We start from the raw sequence: 27,325 nt of genomic DNA, 5'->3' as shown, positions 1-27,325 counted from the left end.
GCCACAGCGAGGCAGGAGGGCCACAGAGAGGAGGAGTACAGAGGGGCCACAGCGAGGCAGGAGGGCCACAGAGAGGAGTACAGAGGGGCCACAGCGAGGCAGGAGAACCACAGAGTGGAGTACGGAGGGGCCACAGCGAGGCCGGAGAACCACAGAGAGGAGTATGGAGGGGCCACAGCGAGGCCGGAGAACCACAGAGAGGAGTATGGAGGGGCCACAGCGAGGCCGGAGAACCACAGAGAGGAGTATGGAGGGGCCACAGCGAGGCAGGAGAACCACAGAGAGGAGTATGGAGGGGCCACAGCGAGGCAGGAGAACCACAGAGAGGAGTACGGAGGGGCCACAGCGAGGCAGGAGAACCACAGAGAGGAGTATGGAGGGGCCACAGCGAGGCAGGAACCACAGAGAGGAGTACGGAGGGGCCACAGCGAGGCAGGAGAACTACAGAGACATGAAGAGTACAGAGGGGCCACAGACATGAGTACAGAGGGGCCACAGACATGAGTACAGGAGGGCCACAGACATGAGTACAGGAGGGCCACAGACATGAGTACAGGAGGGCCACAGACATGAGTACAGGGGGGCCACAGACATGAGTACAGAGGGGCCACAGAGAGGAGGAGTATGGAGGGGCCACAGTGAGGCAGGAGGACCACAGAGAGGAGGAGTACAGAGGGGCCACAGCGAGGCAGGAGGGCCACAGACATGAGGAGTACAGAGGGGCCACAGCGAGGCAGGAGGACCACAGAGAGGAGTAAGGAGGGGCCACAGCGAGGCAGGAGAAGTACGGAGGGGCGAGACAGGACAGACTGCTTTCCGGGGTCTCCGCTACCCCCAGTAACCGAGACCCCAGAGATTTTCCAACGCTGGGGGGGGGGCGCTATAACATTATTTATCAACGCCATTAAAAAGCGGTGCTGAGGAATAAGGGTACTTATTACTAACTAACTGCCTCTGCTAAAAGGCATATCGGCAGTTAAGGGGTTAATATCCGCCCGCAGCGGTCAGCCCAGACTTGGATGGTTATTAATTATAGGGGTCTCACCTTGTTAATAAGTAGTAAAGGCTAAATCTACAGCTGTGAGCTGATATTAATAGCCTGGGAGGCTCCATGTTTAGTGCCCCATTCCCAGACTATAAACATCTGTCAGCTTTCCCTCAGCTGGTTAATAATAAGGGGAACCCCGCACCATTTTTTAAATTCTATCTGTATCTCTTCTATTGTATTCTGACGGTTCATGCTGCGTAGATGAGTGTGATCCCTTAGTGTGGGTCCCAGCAGTTGGACCCAGCGACCGGAAAGCTATCCCGTAGCCTAAGGGGTTGTTTGCTTTCTCAATTTATTTTAACACTGCAGTCTGTGAACGACATTTATCAACATTTATACTGTTATCAACACAACAGCAGTGGGCATGCTCCTGATGAGGCGGCGGGTGGTCTCCTGAGGGATCCTCCCAGACCGGGCTAAAGCATCCGCCAACTCCTGGACAGTCTGTGGTGCAACAGATGCAGCGATGCCGCATAGGCAACATCAATAGTAAAAAGTTGGGGACACACAGGGTTAATAGCGGTGGTAACGGAGTGAGTTACCGCGGCATAACGCGGTCTGTTACCGCTGGAAGCGGTGACTGCGGTGAGTATGGAGCGGGCACAGGGTGCTGACGGCAGGGGAGTAGGGAGGGACTAATCGGACTGTGGCCGTTGCTGATTGGTCGCGGCAGCCATGACAGGCAGCTGGCGAGACCAATCAGCGACTGAATATCCATGACAGAAAGAAGGACAGACAGACCGAAGTGACCCCTAGACCATTCTATAGTAGATCCCACCCTGCTGACCCCTGTAGCTGTGTACACAGTGCAGTATATATATATATCCCACCCCGCTGACCCCTATCATTAGTCCTGTATGTACATAGTGCACTGTATCTATAACGCTGGGAGCGTCACTCTGTCCGAAGCCTTTATAGACTGCGCCGGCGCAGTCTGGGCCTCACAGAGTGAAGCTCCCAGGAGATCGCGGTATGCGTAAGCACTGAACGCATTCCGCGATCTCCACCGGAGAGTCAGGGACCGCCAGGAGGGTAAGTATATTCACCTTTCCCCGTTCCAGCGCTGCGTGCGGCTCCGTCTCCCGGGTCCTATGCTGTGACAGTTCAGAGGGCGCGATGACACGCTTAATGTGCGCCGACGCCGCCCTCTGACTGACCAGTCACAGGCAGAGGAGCCGGAGTGTGTCTTCAAGAAAATGGCGCCGGAAAGCGTGTACTGCGCAGGCGCCGATTCCTGCTGCCGGAATCGGTGCCTGCGCAGTCCGCGCTTTCCGGCGCCATTTTCTTGATGACACACTGCCGGCGCCATTTTCTTGAAGATACACTGCAGGTGTGTCTTCAAGAAAATAGCGCGGACTGCGCAGGCGCCGATTCCGGCAGCAGGAGGACGAAGAAAATGGGCGGAAAGGAATGGCGTAAGTAACAAATTGCTGTGGCATGAAGCTGTGACACTTCATGCCACAGCAATTTATTAACGCCACCTGATTCCTTTCCGCCGCCATTTTCTTGGTCCTGCTGCCGGAATCGGCGCCTGCGCAGTCCGCGCTTTCCGGCGCCATTTTCTTTAAGACACACTGCAGTGTGTCTTCAAGAAAATGGCGCCGGAAGCGATTCCGCCAGCAGGAGGACCAAGAAAATGGCTGCGGAAAGGAATCAGGTGGCGCAAGTAACAAATTGCTGTGGCATGAGGCTGTGGCACTTCATGCCACAGCTATTTGTTACTTACGTCACCTGATACGGGGCATATACTATGGAGCAGCGTATGGGGCATATGGATGGGAGCAGCAAATTAAATAACGGTGCCGCAGGATGGGAGCAGCACATGACAGAACGGGGGCGCAGGATGGGAGCAGCACATGACAGAATGGAGGCGCAGGATGGGAGCAGCACATGACAGAACGGGGGCGCAGGATGGGAGCAGCACATGACAGAACGGGGGCGCAGGATGGGAGCAGCACATGACAGAACGGGGGCGCAGGATGGGAGCAGCACATGACAGGATGGGAGCAACACATGACAGGATGGGGACGTAGGATGGAGCAGCACATGACAGAATGGGGGCGCAGGATGGGAGCAGCACATGACAGAACGGGGGTGCAGGATGGCAGCAGCACATGACAGAATGGGGGCCCAGGATGGGAGCAGCACATGACAGAACGGGGGCCCAGGATGGGAGCAGCACATGACAGAACGGGGGCGCAGGATGGGAGCAGCACATGACAGGATGGGAGCAGCACATGACAGAACGGGGGCGCAGGATGGGAGCAGCACATGACAGAACGGGGGTGCAGGATGGAGCAGCACATGACAGGATGGGGATGCAGGATGGAGCAGCACATGACAGGATGGGGATGCAGGATGGAGCAGCTCATGACAGGATGGGGGCGCAGGATGGAGCAGCACATGACAGGATGGGGACGCAGGATGGAGCAGCACATGACAGGATGGGGGAGCAGGATGGAGCAGCACATGACAGGATGGGGGAGCAGGATGGAGCAGCACATGACAGGATGGGGGAGCAGGATGGAGCAGCACATGACAGAACGGGGGCGCAGGATAGAGCAGCACATGACAGGATGTGGACGCAGGATGGAGCAGCACATGACAGGATGGAGACCATATACCAATATGAATGCTCGCCGCCCGGGCGTAGAATGGGTTCAATAGCTAGTATGTATATATATATATATATATATCCCACCCTGCTGACCCCTATCATTAGTCCTGTATGTACATAGTGCACTGTATATATATATATATATCCCACCCCGCTGACCCCTGTCATTAGTCCTGTATGTACATAGTGCACTGTATATATATATCCTACCCTGCTGACCCCTATCATTAGTCCTGTATGTACATAGTGCACTGTATATATATATATATATATATATATATATCCCACCCCGCTGACCCCTATCATTAGTCCTGTATGTACATAGTGCACTGTATATATATATATATATCCCACCCCGCTGACCCCTATCATTAGTCCTGTATGTACATAGTGCACTGTATATATATATATATATATATATCCCACCCCGCTGACCCGTCATTAGTCCTGTATGTACATAGTGCACTGTATATATATATCCCACCCTACTGACCCCTATCATTAGTCCTGTATGTACATAGTGCACTGTATATACAGTGGGGCAAAAAAGTATTTAGTCAGTCAGCAATAGTGCAAGTTCCACCACTTAAAAAGATGAGAGGCGTCTGTAATTTACATCATAGGTAGACCTCAACTATGGGAGACAAACTGAGAAAAAAAAATCCCGAAAATCACATTGTCTATTTTTTTAACATTTTATTTGCATATTATGGTGGAAAATAAGTATTTGGTCAGAAACAAAATTTCATCTCAATACTTTGTAATATATCCTTTGTTGGCAATGACAGAGGTCAAACGTTTTCTGTAAGTCTTCACAAGGTTGCCACACACTGTTGGTATGTTGGCCCGTTCCTCCATGCAGATCTCCTCTAGAGCAGTGATGTTTTTGGCTTTTCGCTTGGCAACACGGACTTTCAACTCCCTCCAAAGGTTTTCTATAGGGTTGAGATCTGGAGACTGGCTAGGCCACTCCAGGACCTTGAAATGCTTCTTACGAAGCCACTCCTTCATTGCCCTGGCAGTGTGCTTTGGATCATTGTCATGTTGAAAGACCCAGCCACGTTTCATCTTCAATGCCCTTGCTGATGGAAGGAGGTTTGCACTCAAAATCTCACGATACATGGCTCCATTCATTCTTTCATGTACCCGGATCAGTCGTCCTGGCCCCTTTGCAGAGAAACAGCCCCAAAGCATGATGTTTCCACCACCATGCTTTACAGTAGGTATGGTGTTTGATGGATGCAACTCAGTATTCTTTTTCCTCCAAACACGACAAGTTGTGTTTCTACCAAACAGTTCCAGTTTGGTTTCATCAGACCATAGGACATTCTCCCAAAACTCCTCTGGATCATCCAAATGCTCTCTAGCAAACTTCAGACGGGCCCGGACATGTACTGGCTTAAGCAGTGGGACACGTCTGGCACTGCAGGATCTGAGTCCATGGTGGCGTAGTGTGTTACTTATGGTAGGCCTTGTTACATTGGTCCCAGCTCTCTGCAGTTCATTCACTAGGTCCCCCCGCGTGGTTCTGGGATTTTTGCTCACCGTTCTTGTGATTATTCTGACCCCACTGGGTGGGATTTTGCGTGGAGTCCCAGATCGAGGGAGATTATCAGTGGTCTTGTATGTCTTCCATTTTCTAATTATTGCTCCCACTGTTGATTTTTTCACTCCTAGCTGGTTGGCTATTGCAGATTCAGTCTTCCCAGCCTGGTGCAGGGCTACAATTTTGTTTCTGGTGTCCTTTGACGGCTCTTTGGTCTTCACCATAGTGGAGTTTGGAGTCAGACTGTTTGAGGGTGTGCACAGGTGTCTTTTTATACTGATAACAAGTTTAAACAGGTGCCATTACTACAGGTAATGAGTGGAGGAAAGAGGAGACTCTTAAAGAAGAAGTTACAGGTCTGTGAGAGCCAGAAATCTTGATTGTTTGTTTCTGACCAAATACTTATTTTCCACCATAAAATGCAAATAAAATGATAAAAAAACAGACAATGTGATTTTCTGGATTTTTTTTTCTCAGTTTGTCTCCCATAGTTGAGGTCTACCTATGATGTAAATTACAGACGCCTCTCATCTTTTTAAGTGGTGGAACTTGCACTATTGCTGACTGACTAAATACTTTTTTGCCCCACTGTATATATGTATATCCCACCCTGCTGACCCCTATCATTAGTCCTGTATGTACATAGTGCACTGTATATATATATATATATATCCCACCCCGCTGACCCCTATCATTAGTCCTGTATGTACATAGTGCACTGTATATATATATATATATCCCACCCTGCTGACCCCTATCATTAGTCCTGTATGTACATAGTGCACTGTATATATATATATATATCCCACCCCGCTGACCCCTATCATTAGTCCTGTATGTACATAGTGCACTGTATATATATATATATATATCCCACCCCGCTGACCCCTATCATTAGTCCTGTATGTACATAGTGCACTGTATATATATATATATATATATCCCACCCCGCTGACCCCTATCATTAGTCCTGTATGTACATAGTGCACTGTATATATATATATATATCCCACCCTGCTGACCCCTATCATTAGTCCTGTATGTACATAGTGCACTGTATATATATATATATATCCCACCCCGCTGACCCCTATCATTAGTCCTGTATGTACATAGTGCACTGTATATATATATATATATCCCACCCTGCTGACCCCTATCATTAGTCCTGTATGTACATAGTGCACTGTATATATATATATATATCCCACCCCGCTGACCCCTATCATTAGTCCTGTATGTACATAGTGCACTGTATATATATATATATATATCCCACCCCGCTGACCCCTATCATTAGTCCTGTATGTACATAGTGCACTGTATATATATATATATATATATCCCACCCCGCTGACCCCTATCATTAGTCCTGTATGTACATAGTGCACTGTATATATATATATATATCCCACCCTGCTGACCCCTATCATTAGTCCTGTATGTACATAGTGCACTGTATATATATATATATATATATATATATATCCCACCCTGCTGACCCCTATCATTAGTCCTGTATGTACATAGTGCACTGTGTATATATATATATATATATATATATATATATCCCACCCCGCTGACCCCTATCATTAGTCCTGTATGTACATAGTGCACTGTATATATATATATATATCCCACCCCGCTGACCCTTATCATTAGTCCTGTATGTACATAGTGCACTGTATATATATATATATATATATATATATATATATATATATCCCACCCTGCTGACCCCTATCATTAGTCCTGTATGTACATAGTGCACTGTATATATATATATATATATCCCACCCTGCTGACCCCTATCATTAGTCCTGTATGTACACAGTGCACTGTATATATATATATCCCACCCTGCTGACCCCTATCATTAGTCCTGTATGTACACAGTGCACTGTATATATATATCCCACCCTGCTGACCCCTGTAGCTGTGTACAGTGCAGTATATATATATCCCACCCTGCTGACCCGTCATTAGTCCTGTATGTACACAGTGCAGTATATATATATCCCACCCTGCTGACCCCTGTAGCTGTGTACAGTGCAGCATATATATATCCCACCCCGCTGACCCGTCATTAGTCCTGTATGTACACAGTGCAGTATATATATATATATCCCACCCTGCTGACCCCTGTAGCTGTGTACAGTGCAGTATATATATATATCCCACCCTGCTGACCCGTCATTAGTCCTGTATGTACACAGTGCAGTATATATATATCCCACCCCGCTGACCCCTGTAGCTGTGTACAGTGCAGTATATATATATCCCACCCCGCTGACCCGTCATTAGTCCTGTATGTACACAGTGCAGTATATATATATCCCACCCTGCTGACCCCTGTAGCTGTGTACAGTGCAGTATATATATATATCCCACCCCGCTGACCCCTATCATTAGTCCTGTATGTACACAGTGCAGTATATATATATATATACATATATATATATATATATATCCCACCCCGCTGACCCCTGTAGCTGTGTACAGTGCAGTATATATATATCCCACCCCGCTGACCCCTGTAGCTGTGTACAGTGCAGTATATATATATATCCCACCCTGCTGACCCCTATCATTAGTCCTGTATGTACACAGTGCAGTATATATATATATATACATATATATATATATATATATCCCACCCCGCTGACCCCTGTAGCTGTGTACAGTGCAGTATATATATATCCCACCCCGCTGACCCCTGTAGCTGTGTACAGTGCAGTATATATATATCCCACCCCGCTGACCCCTGTAGCTGTGTACAGTGCAGTATATATATATATCCCACCCCGCTGACCCCTATCATTAGTCCTGTATGTACACAGTGCAGTATATATATATATATACATATATATATATATATATATCCCACCCCGCTGACCCCTGTAGCTGTGTACAGTGCAGTATATATATATCCCACCCCGCTGACCCCTGTAGCTGTGTACAGTGCAGTATATATATATATCCCACCCCGCTGACCCCTGTCATTAGTCCTGTATGTACACAGTGCAGTATATATATATCCCACCCCGCTGACCCCTGTAGCTGTGTACAGTGCAGTATATATATATATCCCACCCTGCTGACCCCTGTCATTAGTCCTCTGTACACACTGTGCAGTGACATCAGCCATTGTGCAGGGAGACTCCCTGCCGCCATCTCTCCGCCTCACTACCGGGTATAGGCTGGTGAGGGCGGGGCGGCCCGGCTCGGTGGCCGGCTCGGTGGTCGCCATGCTGTGGGCTGAGGGTCTGCTGCTGTCCTTCAGCTCCGTGTTCGTGCTGCTGCTCCTCGTCACCCGCAGCCCCCAGGTGTCCGGCGTCCTGACCGGCGGCCTCTACCTGTTGCTCGTGCTGTTCAGGTTCCAGCCGGTCCCCGAGTCCCGGGCACAGCAGGTGCTGAAGCCCCGGGGGAAGGTGTCGCCCATCGCCCACCGCGGAGGCGCCCACGATGCCCCTGAGAACACGCTGGCCGCCATCAGCCTGGTCAGTATGTGCCGGCAGCAGCACGGGCCGCCATTCACCCCGGACTGCAGTGGTCGCCGCTTGCTGTCACTGAATGGAAAGCTTCCTCATGCCCTCATCCATTTCCAGCCTCTTCCCTTTGCCCTGGTTTTGCCCTTTCCTTTCTCACTTCCTCTCCCAGGCCATGGCCTCTTTAGGTTCCCATAGACATACATGTGCTTGTGCTGGGTTTGTTTTTTTGCAGGAGTTGTAATTTTGTGCAGGAAACATGTCCGACTTTTTTCCAACATACATACGTCCCATCAGGCTCGCCCTACTTAATAAGCCCAGTGATTGAAAGGAGCGGTTCCCCAGCAGTGATTGAAAGCAGCGGTTCCCCAGCAGTGATTGAAAGCAGCGGTTCCCCAGCAGTGATTGAAAGGAGCGGTTCCCCAGCAGTGATTGAAAGCAGCGGTTCCCCAGCAGTGATTGAAAGCAGCGGTTCCCCAGCAGTGATTGAAAGGAGCGGTTCCCCAGCAGTGATTGAAAGCAGCGGTTCCCCAGCAGTGATTGAAAGCAGCGGTTCCCCAGCAGTGATTGAAAGCAGCAGTTCCCCAGCAGTGATTGAAAGCAGCGGTTCCCCAGCAGTGATTGAAAGCAGCGGTTACCTAGCAGTGATTGAAAGCAGCGGTTCCCCAGCAGTGATTGAAAGGAGCGGTTCCCCAGCAGTGATTGAAAGCAGCGGTTCCCCAGCAGTGATTGAAAGCAGCGGTTCCCCAGCAGTGATTGAAAGGAGCGGTTCCCCAGCAGTGATTGAAAGCAGCGGTTCCCCAGCAGTGATTGAAAGCAGCGGTTCCCCAGCAGTGATTGAAAGCAGCAGTTCCCCAGCAGTGATTGAAAGCAGCGGTTCCCCAGCAGTGATTGAAAGCAGCGGTTACCTAGCAGTGATTGAAAGCAGCGGTTCCCCAGCAGTGATTGAAAGCAGCGGTTCCCCAGCAGTGATTGAAAGCAGCGGTTCCCCAGCAGTGATTGAAAGCAGCAGTTACCCAGCAGTGATTGAAAGCAGCAGTTCCCCAGCAGTGATTGAAAGCAGCGGTTCCCCAGCAGTGATTGAAAGCAGCGGTTCCCCAGCAGTGATTGAAAGCAGCGGTTAACCAGCAGTGATTGAAAGCAGCGGTTCCCCAGCAGTGATTGAAAGCAGCGGTTACCTAGCAGTGATTGAAAGCAGCGGTTCCCCAGCAGTGATTGAAAGCAGCGGTTCCCCAGCAGTGATTGAAAGCAGCGGTTCCCCAGCAGTGATTGAAAGCAGCGGTTCCCCAGCAGTGATTGAAAGCAGCGGTTCCCCAGCAGTGATTGAAAGCAGCGGTTCCCCAGCAGTGATTGAAAGCAGCGATTCCCCAGCAGTGATCAGAGCTCGCTCCAGTCGCTGCCGTTAGAGGCAGGTGTTGTCTGTGTATCACAGCCGGCACCCTCCGTGTTTGGAGAGGCTACTGAGCCCGATGCACCCGGACAGAAACGTTCTGGGGCAGATGTCTGCCATTTATACGTGGCCATATTTATGGAGCCCCCGCTAAATTCTCTGGGCGCAGTTTGACATTTGCGGATTTGTTTTACCCGTTTGTTTCATGGCTTCTTGTTCCAGGCGGCACGGAATGGCGCCGTCGCAGTGGAGCTGGACCTGGAGTTTACGAAAGATGGAGTTCCTATTCTCATGCATGACGACACGGTAGATCGGACGACGGACGGCCATGGAAAACTAAGTGACCTTACTTTTGCTGAAATCAGGAAGCTGAATTCCGCTGCCAACCATCGCTTGGGGTTAGTGTGGACGTCTGACATCTTCTTATTTTCAGGACATCACAAGTAATGCAGCCATATTGGAAAATCTTAATGGCATGACAATACAAATTCACAGTATTTGGCCATTCCTCAAGACGCAGGGGCACTGACGAAACATAAGTTGCCCGTGTGCTCCCCTTGCCCATGTTCTCTCCTTGGTCCCCTTGCCCGTGTGCTCCCCTTGCCCATGTTCTCTCCTTGGTCCCCTTGCCCGTGTGCTCCCCTTGCCCTTGTGCTCCCCTTGATCCCCTTGCCCGTGTGCTCCCCTTGCCCGTGTGCTGTCCCCTTGCCCGTGTGCTGTCCCTTTGCCCGTGTGCTGTCCCCTTGCCTGTGTGCTCTCCCCTTGGTCCCCTTGCCCATGCGCTCCCCTTGCCCTCCTTGGCCCGTGTGCCCTCCTTGGCCCGTGTGCTCTCCTTGGCCCATGTGCTCTCCTTGGCACGTGTGCTCTCCTTGGCCCTTGTGCTCCCCTTGCTCGTGTGCTGTCCTTGCCCGTGTGCTTTCCTTGCCCTTGTGCTCTCCTTGCCCGTGTGCTTTCCTTGCCCTTGTTCTCTACCTTGCCCTTGTGCTCTCCCCTTGCCCATGCGCTCCCCTTGCCCTCCTTGGCCCGTGTGCTCTCCTTGGCCCGTGTGCTCCCCTTGCCATTACGATGGCAGCAGATACTAAATACGGGCACAATGTGACATTAGGGCACCACTGTGATTATGGGGTGTGAGGAATTTTTCCTGGCTGCGGTCTGGGGGACAGTTGTCAGGATGGTGCTGTGTACTGATTCCTGCCAGGCTGCACATGTCATTGTTTGACAACACTTTCTAAGTTTTGCCATCCTAATACAGACCCCTATAAAGTTGGGCATAGCGGGTGTATGGTATCAAGACTACGTCCGCAGCCTCCCGTGTGCGCTGGGCAGTGTTATATGGAGCCGCCCCATAGCGGGGCTTGTCCTTTATCAGCACTCGTGAACATTTTTTCTTATTAAAGTTCTTATCTAACATTGAAGAAAAACATCAGCGTTTTATAGACCCTGGTAAAGATAACGTGTAATGCCGCTACGTCTGGGGATCCGCCGCAGCTTGTAAAATACACCGCGCTCTGCCGGAGGCCATAAAATGCTCTAAACACTTAAGAAGTAGGAAATTACCCCGACCCCCTGGACTGGCCTCCTGCATGGGTTAAAAATACAGGGGTCACAAATTAGGGAGAAAGTCTCCAGAAGTGTTCGCTCTCCGCATACAAGAGCGCTACGTAAGGCACTACTCTGGCCTTAGGGTACAAGTCTGCAGTCATTCTATGTAGCTGCAGACTCGGGAACCCTCACGGCGCGCTCACTGCTCACCATGAGGATTCTCAGGTGATCATAACAACAAGTATGCGATTTGCATACATATAGTCACATGCCGACTAGACGTGCGCGGCCTCAATCAATGCAGATGTATTGAGGAAAGCTGGACACGTCTAGTCAGAATGTGGCCAGAAGTACCAAATCTCATACTTGTGGTCACATGATCGCCTGTACCTGGCGTCCGCACCGGAGGACCCTCTAAGACATGATGCAGATTGCCTGTCTTAAATATGGTGCTGGATATCCTTCCACCAGTGGACAGCCACGTTTTCCCACCAGTGTGGCGGTGCTGAATATTGAAGACACGCTGGGGCATTTCTCCTGGCATAAAGCTGCCAGTCCCCCGTATTTTATAGAGCGAATCGCCACTGATCACCGCTGCAGTCAGTCATCCTCGTCTTGTAGACGCGGCAGATAGATGTGTGACACAATAGCTCAAGTGTGCACACGTGGATCCGATCCCCCAGAACCTGTTTCTCTAGTGCAGGCGTCCTGGCATGTGCGGTATGTGCCCATCAAGCTGCTGATCAGGGGTGTAGCCATACTTAGCATTGCTATCAGCTGGTACGTAACATTCCGGGACACCGACAATAATATTCATCATGGAAAGTCGGAGCCGTCATAGCAGCAAATACCAACCTGCCATTTGTAGTGGAAGCTTTGGAATTTGCATTAGTTTTTTAAAAAGACTTTCCCGTCTTCTAAAGTGGTGGCTTATCGCTAGGATGTCCCATTACTTTCTGACTGATGGAAGTCCGATCTCTGGAATCTATAGCAATCCTGGGAATGAAGCCACCACTAGGGGGAGCGTACTATACACTGTTCATATATTGGGCTCCATATGCAGTGAGCTCCCTCTAGTGGCGGTTACAGACACTCAGAATTGTAAAATCTACCTCTATGCAAATGATTTGGAGCTCAGTATGAGGATAACTGCTACAGAGAGCAATGAAATGGAATCTGTCAATAGCTTTGTAATCTGAGAGCAGCATAATGTAGGGGCTAAGACCCTGATTCCATTGATATGTCACTTACCGGGCTGTGTGCTGCTGTTTCAATGAAAATCTGTTTTATCAGCAGGAGGTTGTTGCTACAGGACTAGATGTGTCGTGCCTCCTAGTCAACTGCTCTGTGTAACCCCGCCCCCATCCGATTGGCAGCGTTCTGTCCAATCCCTATTGTGGGCGGGGTTATACAGGGCTCAGCATTCTGGGATCTGCAGCAGAGAAAACAGGGATTTTATCAAAACTGCTGCACCCAGTAAAGTAAGTGATACATTTCTGGAATCGGTGTTTCGAACCCTACATCATGCTGCTGTCAGATTACATAGCAAAAACCTGGTGAAACATTCCCTTTAAGGAAGTAATCATAAAAATGTAAAGTCCTGTCTCTAAAGTCTCACTTTCATTAAGCCGGGACTTTGCTTTAATCTAAATTACTTTATGAGTTTGGGAAATTACATAGTCATTAAGGTTGAAGGAAGACTTTAAGTCCATTGAAGGGGTTGTCTTGCGTTCATTATTCAGGAGCACACCAGCCTCTCCGCTTGCCGGGGGGCCCGCTGACCTCCTGACTGATCAACAGTTCTGACCAGTGGCATCATTGCACCTCTTGGCCCGAATTGTGCGCCCTCCATTGCAGCAAGCAGAGGCAGCGAACCGGCCAATCTTCAGAGCAGCACCTACAAGCTGTATAGAAAAGAGCTTGTAAGCACTGCGCTCCTTTATGTAGGAGACCGACCACCACTCATAAACTGCGTAAGTGGTAGGTAACCTAGGTAACGAGCATTAAAGAATAAAATTAAAATAAAAAAACTAATTTAATTAAAAATCCTTCCTTTCTTGAGAATGTAGACTGTAGAGTTAGTTGTTGTTACAAGCCCTTCGCAATGTCGCACCCATAGTGGTAGCGTCGTCATATATTGTTCTTCTCATTCTTCCCAGGCATCTGTATAATAACGAGAAGGTGCCAACGCTGCAGGAAGCTGTTGAGGAATGTTTCCGGCACAATTTAGTGATCTACTTTGATGTTAAAGGCCATGCGGCTCAGGTAATAATAACCTGATGGTACAGTACACGGAGGACCAATATGGAGGGCCAGGGGTTATCCCTAATGTCACTGTCCTCCCCACTGTTGTATGAACACGGTGCGAGCTGATAACAGAGATCATAATTACAATAGTGGGTTGGGGGGTTTATTAGTGGTCTTGTCTACGGCCCTTTAATATTCTCACCAGACCTTGACACATTAGGTGCATGTCCTGAAGGGGAGTGTAAAGAACACATACGTCGTATGTGACCACATGATCAATCTTGGGGCAACCATTTTAGACTAATCCCTCTCTTTAAGGCCACGTTCACACTCTCAGTATTTGGTGACTTTTTTACCTCAGTATTTGTAAGCCAAAACAAGGAGTGAGTGAAAAATACAGAAGTGGTGACGTGTTTCTATTAGGCCACGTTCACACGGTCAGTATTTGGTCAGTATTTTACCTCAGAATTTGTAAGCCAAAGCCAGGAGTGGAACAAATAGAGGAAAAGTATAATAGAAACATATGCACCACTTCTGTATTTATCACCCACTCCTGGTTTTGGCTTACAAATTCTGAGGTAAAATACTGACCAAATACTGCTAGTGTGACCGTAATTCACGGTCGCAGCGGCTTCTTGCCTTGTGCAATGAGCAGAATACAGGCCCATATCTGGCATCTGTATTCTGTGATTAGATGGCGGAGATGGGCATACATGTTTGTCAAAGGGGTTGTCTTAAAAAAAAAACACCTATCCACATCACAGGTGATAACTTGAGGATCAGTGGGTGTCCCACATCTGGGACCCGCATCGATCAGAAGAAAGCAGAATTTGTATCCCCCTTAGATTAAAAAAAAAAACGTGCTGTGGGAAGATCGCACAAGGGGGATTTTATACTTGCAAATACAGGGGGGTAGTTGGTATGTCGGATACTGTGTAGTCAGAGAGATGTCTGACCATCCACCGCTGTCATATATCACTGATGAGGCGGTTAATAAGTGAGGTAGTTAGAGTATGGTATAAACAATGTAGATTAAACCTTCCTAGTTGTACAGTAGGTGTCCCGACACTTGGTTATTCTGGGTATCTTGAATCCAATAGATGTTTGCTTCAGCCCACCGTGAATAATAAGGGTGTTCCGAGAAAGTTGATTTAAAGGGACACTGTCACCTGAATTTAGAGGGAACAATTTTCAGCCATATGGGCGGAGTTTTCAGGTGTGTGATTCACCCTTTCCTTACCCGCTGGCTGCATGCTGGCTGCAATATTGGATTGAAGTTCATTCTCTGTCCTCCGTAGTACACGCCTGCACAAGGCAAATATTGGATTAAAGTTCATTCTCTGTCCTCCGTAGTACACGCCTGCGCAAGGGAAGATTTCCTTGTGCAGGCATGTACTATGGAGGACAGAGAATGTACTTCAATCCAATATTGCAGCCAGCGGGTAAGGAAAGGGTGAATCAAACACCTGAAAACCCCGCCCCTATGGCTGAAAATTGTTCCCTCCAAATTCAGGTGACAGAGTCCCTTTAAAATACAGGCAGCATCTCGGCCGGTGGTGCGCGTCGGATTGGTTCAGTGCGGCACGCGTCGGAGTGGTTCAGTGCGGCGCGCGTCGGAGTGGTTCAGTGCTACACGCGTAGGATTGGTTCAGTGCTACACGCATCGGAGTGGTTCAGTGCTACACGCGTAGGATTGGTTCAGTGCTACACGCATCGGAGTGGTTCGGTGCGGCACGTGTCGGAGTGGTTTGGTGCGGCGCGCGTCGGAGTGGTTTGGTGCGGCACGCGTCGGAGTGGTTCAGTGCGGCGCGCGTCGGAGTGGTTCAGTGCTACACGCGTAGGATTGGTTCAGTGCTACACGCGTCGGAGTGGTTTGGTGCGGCACGCGTCGGAGTGGTTTGGTGCGGCGCGCGTCGGAGTGGTTCAGTGCGGCGCGCGTCGGAGTGGTTCGGTGCGGCACGCGTCGGAGTGGTTTGGTGCGGCGCGCGTCGGAGTGGTTCAGTGCGGCGCGCGTCGGAGTGGTTGAGTGCTACACATGTCGGATTGGTTCAGTGTGGCGCCCGTCGGAGTGGTTGAGTGCAGCGCACGTCGGAATAGTTCAGTGCTTGTTAAGATCCACATCTGGCTGTGTTAAAGTCTGCGTAACTATGACTGCCTTGATGAACTCCAGTGACCTCTTACTCCATGACATCACATAGATCGCAGCTGAAAAGGACCAAATCCGAATCTGTGTCCCCTGTTACAAAACAGAGGTTGGTTGCCTGACTGCTGCTCCTTTCATTCTCCATGTGGCTGACGGAAAAAGCCGAGCTCAGCAGCCCCGTAGAGAATGTATGGAGTGACGGTAGAGCATGTGCACCTCTGCTTCATTCTAACTAGGTTAAAAGGGCCCTGTTTTGTCTATCGGTGTGGGTCTCGATGGTTGCACCCTCACCGATCCATAAGATATTGCCTATTCTCTGGATAGGTGATAACTTGTTTCCTCTGGACAACCCCTTTAGTTTCACACTTCTGTCTCAAACAAAACCCCAATGATTAGGTCACCTCACCATAGTTCTGTTGAGTGGGACTGTAAATAGACTTCTGACATCTAGTGGTCAAACTATAGTATTACACTGTTCACATGAATGTGGTAGGACAGGTTTACCCGATCCTAATTGATTCTCGCTTTTAATTGGAAATCTGTGATAGAAACATGATTATTGGAGTGAAGACATGCTGCTGCTGCTGCTTCTGTTATTTTTTTGCTTATTTCACTGACTGCTGGATGCATATTCAGTAATAATCTAACCTCTCCTCTGCCTGGGGATAATGGCGTATTCTTATTTTTCAGGCTGCTGACGCTCTCAGGAAGATGTACATGGACTTTCCACGCCTCTACAATTGCAGCATTGTCTGTTCTTTTGAACCAAGTGTTATTTATAAAGTAAGTAGCAAATTGCTAACATTCACTGCAATAAGAGGTTTGTCCCTCAGACCTGCCCCCAATTTCATCACTGGAGACCATCATATACTCTCACCAGTTGTCATTGCTCTAAAGCTCCACTGGTGCAAAGTATAAGCTGAGTGGTCGCCCATCGCTGGTTGCGGCATTGATTATTTTCTACTTTATATACTGTGGGACACAGAAATGATAAAATGAGATGGCTGCCGCTTATATCGACCATTTCTGCTGCTCCTTCCAAACTTTCTATTCTTTCGATGTTGTTTAATCTGCAGATGAGACAAGCAGACGTCAATGTAGTCACCGCTCTGACCCACAGGCCGTGGAGCCTCAGCCATCTCGGGGATGGAACGCCTCGCTTCGACTCCATTTGGAAGCATTACTTCTACGTCTCGATGGATGTCCTGCTGGACTGGGCGCTGCACCACGTCCTGTGGAACTTCTGTGGAGTGTCGGCCTTCTTAATGCAGAAGAATTACATTTCACAGTAAGGTCACTTTATTGGTCATGATGGGGAGTGAACATTTAGGGGACCATTGATGCCTAGGGCCAAATTCACACTGTGCTAATTATTGGATGACTAGTCGAGGGGTTATTGTTGTTTTCTCCAGACTAGCCATCCCACTAAGGGTTCGTGCAGATGACCGTAGTTTTGGACCAAGTGCAATCCATCAAAACATCCGATCAAATGCGTCAGAAAATCAATGACGTCGAGCACAATTTGCCTCCGATAATGAAAAAAATCAGACTGCACTCGGATGACATCCGAGCGTGGTCCGATCTTCATGGACTGACAGAATGGAGACCCAATGGTGTGAATGGAGACCCAATGGTGAGAATGGAGACCCAATGGTGAGAATGGAGACCCAATGGTGAGAATGGAGACCCAATGGTGAGAATGGAGACCCAATGGTGAGAATGGAGACCCAATGGTGTGAATGGAGACCCAGTGGTGAGAATGGAGACCCAATGGTGTGAATGGAGACCCAATGGTGTGAATGGAGGCCCAATGGTGTGAATGGAGACCCAATGGTGTGAATGGAGACCCAATGGTGAGAATGGAGACCCAATGGTGAGAATGGAGACCCAATGGTGAGAATGGAGACCCAATGGTGTGAATGGAGACCCAGTGGTGAGAATGGAGACCCAATGGTGTGAATGGAGACCCAATGGTGTGAATGGAGGCCCAATGGTGTGAATGGAGACCCAGTGGTGAGAATGGAGACCCAGTGGTGAGAATGGAGACCCAGTGGTGTGAATGGAGACCCAATGGTGTGAATGGAGACCCAATGGTGTGAATGGAGACCCAATGGTGTGAATGGAGACCCAATGGTGTGAATGGAGACCCAATGGTGTGAATGGAGACCCAATGGTGTGAATGGAGACCCAATGGTGTGAATGGAGACCTAACGTAATGTCACTCTACCTTACAGAAATTACGTGGAGAAGTGGAACAAGAGAGGCATTGAAGTGGTGGCGTGGACGGTCAATACAGCCACGGAGAAGCTTCACAGCGACCACGTCCTGCACAGCAACTTCATCAGTGACAGCTTAGTAGAGGATTGTGACCCTCACTACTGAAACGCCCACCATGGTGCTGCCCGCAGCAGAATAAGGATATTAAATCATTTTAGGGGTCATCCATTATTTTATGTTGTTGACCACTTTGTCTTAAGCCTTTAAAAGATGATTTTATGAGGGTGGTCCATCCGAGCCCACCTCACTGGTTAGGAGCCTTCTGCTGCCGAGAAGGCAGACTCACCGTAAAGGCATAGACGGGAAAATCCCACCAATATGTGTGATGCTTGAAACTTATTGTTAATGAATGTGATGACCATTAATCAGAAATAAGATATATATTGGGATCTGCTGAAATACCTCAGGAAAGACGTGCAATACAAGAGATCTGATCTGTGGACTCCATCAGCCATGATCATAGAATCACTCCTTCATGAGATCAGTCCATAACTGTAGATCGCTCTCAGGATCGGTGTCTTACAACCTCAGAATCATATTTTAAGAATGGATTTTATGGATGTACATAGAAAGGATTAGGAAATCACAAAATTGGAGAACACGATATGCATGGATTGCCTGTTAGACAATCCCTGCCTGTGTTGCTTCTGTCGAACAGCCGCGAGACATGCAGCCGTGGGGACATTAACATTTTTCGAGCACGCCGAAGACACTCCTAGCACCAGAGCATGCTCAGATAACACCTTATCAAAGCACGTTCGCTCATCACTAGAGCTGATCATTCCACTACTATCTAATGTGTATGGCCTGCTAAGGCCCCTTTCACACATCAGTTTTTCGCCATTAGTCGCAATCTGTTGAATTTTGAAAAAAACGGATCTGGCGACAGATGCCGCCGGATCCGTTTATTTTCTCATAGACTTGTATTAGCGACGTTTCATCCATCGTTCGCCGGATCCATCGAAAATTGCTTGTTCGGCAGCCGGAGACGACAAAGTAACGTTTTTTGTCTCCGTCGAAAAAACGGACAGCGACGGATCCGTCGCCATCCGTCGTTTGCTAGAATGGAAGCCTATGGGTGCTGGATCCATCAAATGACTGATTCCGTTTTTTTTTTTAACTGAGCATGCTCCGATTTTTTTCGGATCCAATTAGCCAGCCCCCCTAGTCAGATCCGAAAACGAATCCGTCGCATCAGTTTTTCACATTCTGCGATGGATCAGTCGATCCAACGGATTATGACTGAAGGCAAAAAACTGATGTGTGAAAGGGGCCTAAGTGAGGTGATCAATCTTTCACATTGCTGTTGCAGAACCTCTTTAGGCATACGTTCACCCAGGTTAGATTTGTTGCCGATTTTCCGTCCAGAAATTGAATCCACGTGCGGAAATTAAGCTTGGGTGCAGGTTTAATATCTGCAGAATGTCATTTTGTGACATTAATTTTCAACATGGACGTCATCCTATGGAATGCACAGGGCGCAGCCTGCAGCAAATCCACCCAATCAGTGACCGCCGATGCGAACTTTCCACAAACCGACCCAAAAATCCACAATGGACCCCCAGTGTGTGGGAACGTATCCTGGTGTTCATTGTCCAGCTGCATAACCCAGTGACATTCAGCTGCTGAAGATTGTAGGAAATGTTCCCCATAGCAGCCAATTCACACCCCGCATTTATTTCTTATGCACGGTTTTTTCCTTTATAATAAATCAGTTCCTTTTGCTAGCCTGTTCCTTTAAGTCTAAAAGGTATTCCAGATGAATTTCATTTGTGCGCAGAATAGGAAACCATTCACGTGTGTGATAAGCTTGGACTTAAAGGGGTATTCTCATCTCTAAGATCCTATCCCAATACACAGTAAGTGTAATAATAATATTAGCAAATACCTCCAAAAAGAAATGTAGTATAGTTCTTCTGATTCCCTAAGTCTCTTTCCTCATGTACAGGCATTGCAGGACCTTCGGTATCCTTGGTTACAACCACTGACTAGTGTCGTAACCATGGATACCTAAGGTTCTGCAATGCCTGTACATGAGGAAAGACACATAACGAATCAGAAGAACTATACTACATTTCTAATTGGGGATATTTGCTAATATTATTATTACACCTTCTACATATCTTGGAGATGAGAATACCCCTTTAATATTCTACTGACATGTCTTCCTGTGACTGGTGCTGCATTTGGTGTCTAAAAAAAAAAAAAATTATAATAATTCTGTGTAGAGCCTCCAAAGGAGAACTTGGCATCGTTAGTTAACCCCGTCCAGGCGAATAGCAGTTTGAGAAGAAATTCTGAAGTGTTTCTATCAGGTTTGTCATTATTGACATTGTTAATAAAGTTATACAAGGATAAAAAAAAAACCTGTCTTTAGGTGATGTTAATAAAGTTAGCTAAGAAAAAAAAAACGTGATGACATTATCTAGACTTTTGTTTTGTAACAAACTTTATTAACAGCATGACAGAAACAAGCAGTCTACATCTAAACTTACAGCAAATTAGTTGTAATAATCATGATTAAAGTTATTACTCCACCATTAGTGCTGCCTGGTTCTCCCATGATGAGTCTTGTGTTACGGCGTGTAACCCTGTTGCTGACTAAATGCCAAGGGTCACACAATATATGCCCCCCCCCCCCCCCCCCATCAATGTTCATTTTGTCCCATGATATGTCCAGGTGTCCCCGGACCGACACCATGTTTAGTCCCATTTATTTGGACATTATGTGTAGCGGCCGCTGCCGGGTGCTGTAGAACAGGTCCCGTCCTTGTGATAGGAGCAGTTGTGGGTTGGTCATAAATAGTCTGTGCTTATACAACCCCTCTAAGCTGCAATACCAAACACCACCAGTGAACAAGAGGGGCGCTGCTTCTGCGAGGGGAAGTCCTCGAATCTTGAACTATGCTTGTAAGTAAGCAATTACTTCTACATATGTGTTGTAGGTAACTGGATCTTAAAATAAATTATTTGCTAATTCCAGAGTTGATCTCATGATTTCTCAGATTTCCTAATATTCACCAACAGGGGGCGGGCCAGGGTCACACTTCATTCACTCTCACAGGCCATGATACCAAACATCACAATGACTACTTTTCACAGTTTGATCCAACGACCTGAGCTGATGTTTTTATCGATACCATTTTCATGGTAAATACGATGTGTTGACCGCCTTTTATTGCAATGTTGCGGCAACCAAAAAACGTAATTCTGGCATTTTTTTTTTCCTCATTACGCCGTTTACTGATTGGATTAATTTACTATATATTTTGATAGACTTGACACTTGTGAATGCAGCAGTACTAAATATGTGGGTTGCTCTTTATTTTAAATTGGGCAGAAGGGGCGTGACTTAAAAATTTGCAGGTTTGTTTTAATATTTAAAAACAAAAAAAATCACTTTTTACTTTATTTCATAGTCTCCTTAGGAGACTTGAAGCTGTGATCGTGCGATTGCTTAGGCTATGTGTAGCAGAAATCATGACCTATGAACACGGGACAACGAGCTGGTGTTTGCAGGAGTATCGTAATGTGAGGCAAGGGGTCTTATGCAGATCCCCGGATGTCATGACAGCCCATCGGTGCCCCATGATCACGTGATAGGCGTGCTGATGACCGGCTAGAATTATTCACTTTTATGGCCTGCACGTGTTAAGTCCCGCTGTCAGCGACTTTAACTGGTTAACAGCCATGGGTGGAGCACCGATCCACCCACAGCTGTTAAATGCATGACAGCTGATTGTCATGTGTGGGGAAAGATGCAGGCTCAGCTTCGGAGCCCGCATCAAAGTCAGGGTTTAACGGTTGAAGAGAACCTGTCATGTCGAAAATGGTCTCTGATCTGCAGGTGGGATGTTGCATAGCAGGGAGAATTAATCACATTTTTGTGGGAAAATTTCCGGTAAAACTTGGATTCTATTAATTGAAATCCCCGGTGTTTGGATGCATTGGAGTTCAGTGATTGAGTCTTACCTGTATGCTTGTATATCAGTAGATTGCTGTCAGTCACCAGTAGGACCGCCCACTGGACTCCTATGTATACAAAATGGTAGAGATTTCAATAAATAAAATAAACCTTAAATTGACTCTTCCCACAAAACTATATATCCTTCTGCTCAGCTTCTCTTTACCACGTTGTCCACAGATCGGGCTGCATGTACAACAGGACAGGTTCCCTTTAGATCGTAAAGTCCATCTAAATACAAAGAACTTTGCAATTTACTTTTTATTACACATTTGAAGAACGGAGGGATTTTTCCTTTAATTGATTTCTGCTCACTGATTACTTTACTGCCTACTGGAACCATCTAGTTGCACAGACCGAATGTGTGCAGTGCTTATAGACTATAGGCTCTGAATCCAGCCCGATCGCACTGGTAGCCCCCGATCTGGCCGGCTTCAGTGTGGTTGCCCCCGATCTGGCCAGCTTCAGCGTGGTAGCCCCCGATCTGGCCGGCTTCAGTGTGGTTGCCCCCGATCTGGCCGGCTTCAGCGTGGTAACCCCCGATCTGGCCGGCTTCAGTGTGGTAGCCCCCAATCTGGCCGGCTTCAGCGTGGTTGCCCCCGATCTGGCCGGCTTCAGCGTGGTTGCCCCCGATCTGGCCAGCTTCAGCGTGGTAGCCCCCGATCTGGCCGGCTTCAGCGTGGTTGCCCCCGATCTGGCCGGCTTCAGCGTGGTTGCCCCCGATCTGGCCGGCTTCAGTGTGGTAGCCCCCGATCTGGCCGGCTTCAGTGTGGTTGCCCCCGATCTGGCCGGCTTCAGCGTGGTTGCCCCCGATCTGGCCGGCTTCAGTGTGGTAGCCCTCCTCTGATCCAGCAGAGAACAGCGATGCAGCTAGTCCGAACGGTCAGTCTAGCATGAGCCCACCACACCTGACCAGCAGAAGGACTGGGAAGCGGTACATTTGGGCTTAAGATGTGAAAACGCCTTTAATACAGGAATATTGAAATATGGTTTTAGCACGGTGAAGTGGAAGGAAAGAACAGAGGTTCTCATCAAGGGCAATTATTCTATACAGCTTGTGTATTTTATGATTGCATCAACCCATCACTCTGGTGGCAAGTAATTAGATCCAAATGGAATAGTCTTCTGCTGGACCTTTGGGGCCTATTATTTTGTTAGAACCTTTGCCCACTGGAGACTCCTGGTTCGCTAATCTGACCCCGAGTGCTACACACCAATGCAGGCGGCCCTCTATAAGAGGCAGTTTTATTACCATTGCTATAAAAGTAATGTGGTTTTCCACTACTGATATTGATAACCTTTCCCCAGGATTGCTCGGCGGGGATTCGATGTTTGGCACCCTCACCGATCAGCCATTACTGGCTCCAGCAGAGGTCCTATGTAAGGTGTGCATGGAGCGGATCACTACAGCTGTCACCTGGTTTAGTGACTGCTCCACATCCCCGCTACTTTAGATTTGCTCCAAATCATGTCATATGCAAAAAATAAAAATTCATAATTCCAATGCTTTTTTTTTTCCATGTTTCTCGAGCACACCGAATACACTCTGTTCGCACTCAAGTGTACTCAGATAACACCTTATGTGAACACGTTCGCTCATCAATTGTGAAATTACGTCCAATGAATTGTTTCCTCAGACGTTTTTGGACATCCTCCATCATGCCTATCCGGTAATGTTGCTGTACGCTCCAGCTTATTCACCTATGACAGAATACACAACTTGGACGGTGAATTTCGACCTCCAAACTTCTTTAGAAGCTCACTTGATGAAAACCCACTCCTCCAAACTGCATCTGTACATTGTTAAATAAAGAAGGAATTCGACAAGGGTGAAATGCAAGCACCACACAAACTACCGACGTGCAAAAAGTCAGCGAGACCACTAGTCATGAGGACTTTTCTCATCGCTGTGGGTCATCGCATGCTCACTTCTGAACCAAACTATGTTCAGTCCAAATTTCAGTATGGTCAGCTGTTTCTTTTTAGAAGTTAAAACATTTTTTCCGGGTAAAGTAGAGAGTGAATCACTGTACACAGCTCAAAAAAAATAAAAATAAAGGGAACACTAAAATCCCACATCCTAGATATCACTGAACTAAATATTCCAGTTGCGATTGAGGAGTTTGGTCGGTTTTCGGGTCTCACAATAAACTGGGATAAGTCTTGTATGTTGTTGATTGAGGGGGACAGTATTGGCAGTGGAGAGAGGGCGATAACCACAAAATTAAAGATTGTTCAAAAATTAAAATATTTGGGTATTCAGATTGCTCTTCCTCTATCTACCTTTGAGGAACTGAATTTAAGTCCATTAATGCAGAAAATTCGTACCAAGATTGCGGCTTGGAACAAATTACATTTATCGGTGGTTGGTAGGGTGAACCTCTTAAAGATGATTGTAATGCCACAGTTGTTGTACGTGCTACATAACTCTCCCATTTGGATTACACAATGCAGATTCCGTAAGATTAGGTCTTTGTTTGGGGAATTAATATGGGGAGGAAAGAGTCCTAGGTTTAAACAGGAGATACTTCAGAGGGCCAAAACAGAGGGGGGTCTTGCACTTCCTAATCCATGGCTATACTTCTTAGCAGCACAGTGTCAACATCTCAAAGGATGGGGGGAGGAGGCAGGGAGTGTGCAAATACCCAATAGCTTGAGGTTCTTACTACAGGCAGACGTTTTGAGTGACAGTTTGGAGGGAGGACAATTCAAAAAAATGGGTTCACATGGGTGCACTATCAAATTAATTCACAGAGTATGGGAAGAAGTCAAACTCATTAGGGAAGTGAGTGGGTTCACCAGATTCTCGCCTATTTGGGACAACATTTATCTACCGGAATTTAGGCAGAGGGAGGGTTTTCACTTTTGGTCTGCAGCAGGTATTAAACGGCTGGGGCGGCTGATAAGTCAGGGCAGACTTAAAACATTTGAGGAGTTGCAGGAAGAATTTCAGTTGCCACGGTCTGAATTGTTCCAGTATAATCGTATCTCTCATGCTTATCAGGCACAGAATAAAAGGGGAGCCATAGTGGTACAGATTGATCTCATGCTCGACTATATCCTTAAGAATAGCTGCACGAAGGGGGCGATTTCAGAAATATATGGGTTTCTACTTTTTTCTTTCCTGGAAAAATATCCCATCCGAGCCAAAGGGAAATGGGAAGCTGAATTGGGAATAATTGACAATGATAGATGGGAGTCGGTCCTAGAATATGTGCCCAAGATATCAATGAGTGAACCTGGCAGGCTATCACAGTTATTCGTAATCCATAGGGCCTATAGAACCCCTGACAGGTTGTTCAAGGCTGGGCTTAGGCAGAACTCGGAATGCCCTCGGTGCTCACAATCCCAGGCGGGGATATTGCATATGATGTGGCAGTGCCCTAGACTGTCCTCCTTCTGGATAGTTGTTTTAAATCGTATTGAACTGGTGTATGGATGTTCTGTCCCTAGGGTTCCACTGACTTGCATATTGGGATATGTGGAGGAAATTGTTACGGACAACATGTTTAAAATAGCTATTGCACGATTGTTATTCATTGCTAGGAAATTGATCGCCAAATTTTGGATTAGAGAGGAACCTCCAACAAGAAGAGACTTTCTTAAGCAAGCGGAGCATATACTTACTTTGGAGAAAAGTATCTACACCAAAAGGAATAAGCTGGACATCTTCCACAAGCTGTGGCAACCGTGGATGGACTTGAATTAGGATGATAAATGAGAATATAGGGAGCCTTGTATTCAATGGAAATATAACGGATGTTTATTCAAATGGTTGTATGATGATGGGAAGTGGGGTGGCTCTGGCTGAGGTCTCTGGGGTTGGGCGGGGTGGGGGGAGCTCTTGGTCGGGGGGAAAAAGTTATCTGTAAATGTTTAATGAAACATTGTCATGAGAAATATTCTGATTGTTTATTCTTTGCGGATAATAAAAATCTATCTGATAAAAAAAAAAATATTCCAGTTGCAAATCTTTATTCATTACATAGTGGAATGTGCTAAACAATAAAACCTAAAAATAATCAATGTAAATCAAAATTAATATCCCATGGAGGTCTGGAGTTGGAATGATGCTCAAAATCAAAATGGGAAATCAAATTACAGGCTGATCCAACCTCCATGGAAGTGCCTCAAGAAAAGGAAATGATGCTCAGTAGTGTGTGTGGCCTCCACGTGCCTGTGTGACCTCCCTACAATGCCTGGGCATGTTCCTGCTGAGGAGGCAGATGTTCTCCTGAGGGATTTCCTCCCGGACTTGGATTAAAGCATCAATCAATTCCTGCACAGTCTGTGGTGCATTGAATTCAGGTCTGGGGAATGGACAGGCTAGTCCATAGCATAAATGCCTTAAAGGGACTCTGTCACCTGAATTTGGCGGGACTGGTTTTGGGTCATATGGGCGGAGTTTTCGGGTGTTTGATTCACCCTTTCCTTACCCGCTGGCTGCATGCTGGCTGCAATATTGGATTGAAGTTCATTCTCTGTCCTCCATAGTACATGCCTGCGCAAAGCAATCTTGCCTTGTGCAGGCGTGTACTATGGAGGACAGACAATGAACTTCAATCCAATATTGCAGCCAGCATGCAGCCAGCGGGTAAGGAAAGGGTGAATCAAACACCCGAAAACTCCGCCCATATGACCCAAAACCAGTCCCGCCAAATTCAGGTGACAGGTTCCCTTTAATCATGTAGTAACTGCTGACACCCTTCAGCCACGAGGCCTAGCATTGTCATGCACCAGAAGTACTGATGGGCGAGTAGCATTGTTGCTCAGGTCTTCCCGAGCACGCTCAGGTGATCTCCGAGTATTTTGGCATGCTTGGAGATTTAGTTTTTGTCGTCTCAGCTGCATGATTAGCGACTTGTAGACAGACTGAATACATGTGGGAATTCCCTAACAAACAGGCAACCCTCACATGTATTCAAGCTGTTTAGCAGTCGCAAATCTTGCAGCTGAGGCGAGGAAAACAATCTCCGAGCACGCCAAAATGCTCGGAGAGCAACAAGCATCTCCAGACACTACACATGTACTCAGTGTGAACCTGTTCTCATCCGAGAAGAATA

At 47.5% G+C, this 27,325-nt stretch overlaps 1 protein-coding gene across 1 annotated transcript; it reads left to right on the top strand.

Annotated features, from left to right (window-relative positions):
- The first annotated feature begins 8,390 nt into the window (after positions 1-8,390).
- On the top strand, positions 8,391-21,280 carry GDE1 (glycerophosphodiester phosphodiesterase 1). The gene is made up of 6 exons (XM_069734150.1): positions 8,391-8,711; positions 10,312-10,487; positions 13,791-13,896; positions 16,712-16,804; positions 17,098-17,309; positions 18,256-21,280. Exons 1-6 carry the CDS (start codon positions 8,460-8,462, stop codon positions 18,401-18,403), a joined length of 987 nt encoding a protein of 328 aa, XP_069590251.1. The 5' UTR covers positions 8,391-8,459; the 3' UTR covers positions 18,404-21,280.
- The last annotated feature ends 6,045 nt before the right edge of the window (positions 21,281-27,325 follow it).

Source organism: Ranitomeya imitator, chromosome 7, assembly GCF_032444005.1.
Source record: "Ranitomeya imitator isolate aRanImi1 chromosome 7, aRanImi1.pri, whole genome shotgun sequence".
NCBI classification, from domain to species: Eukaryota; Metazoa; Chordata; class Amphibia; order Anura; family Dendrobatidae; genus Ranitomeya; species Ranitomeya imitator.
This window is presented reverse-complemented; position numbering and strand designations above follow the sequence as displayed.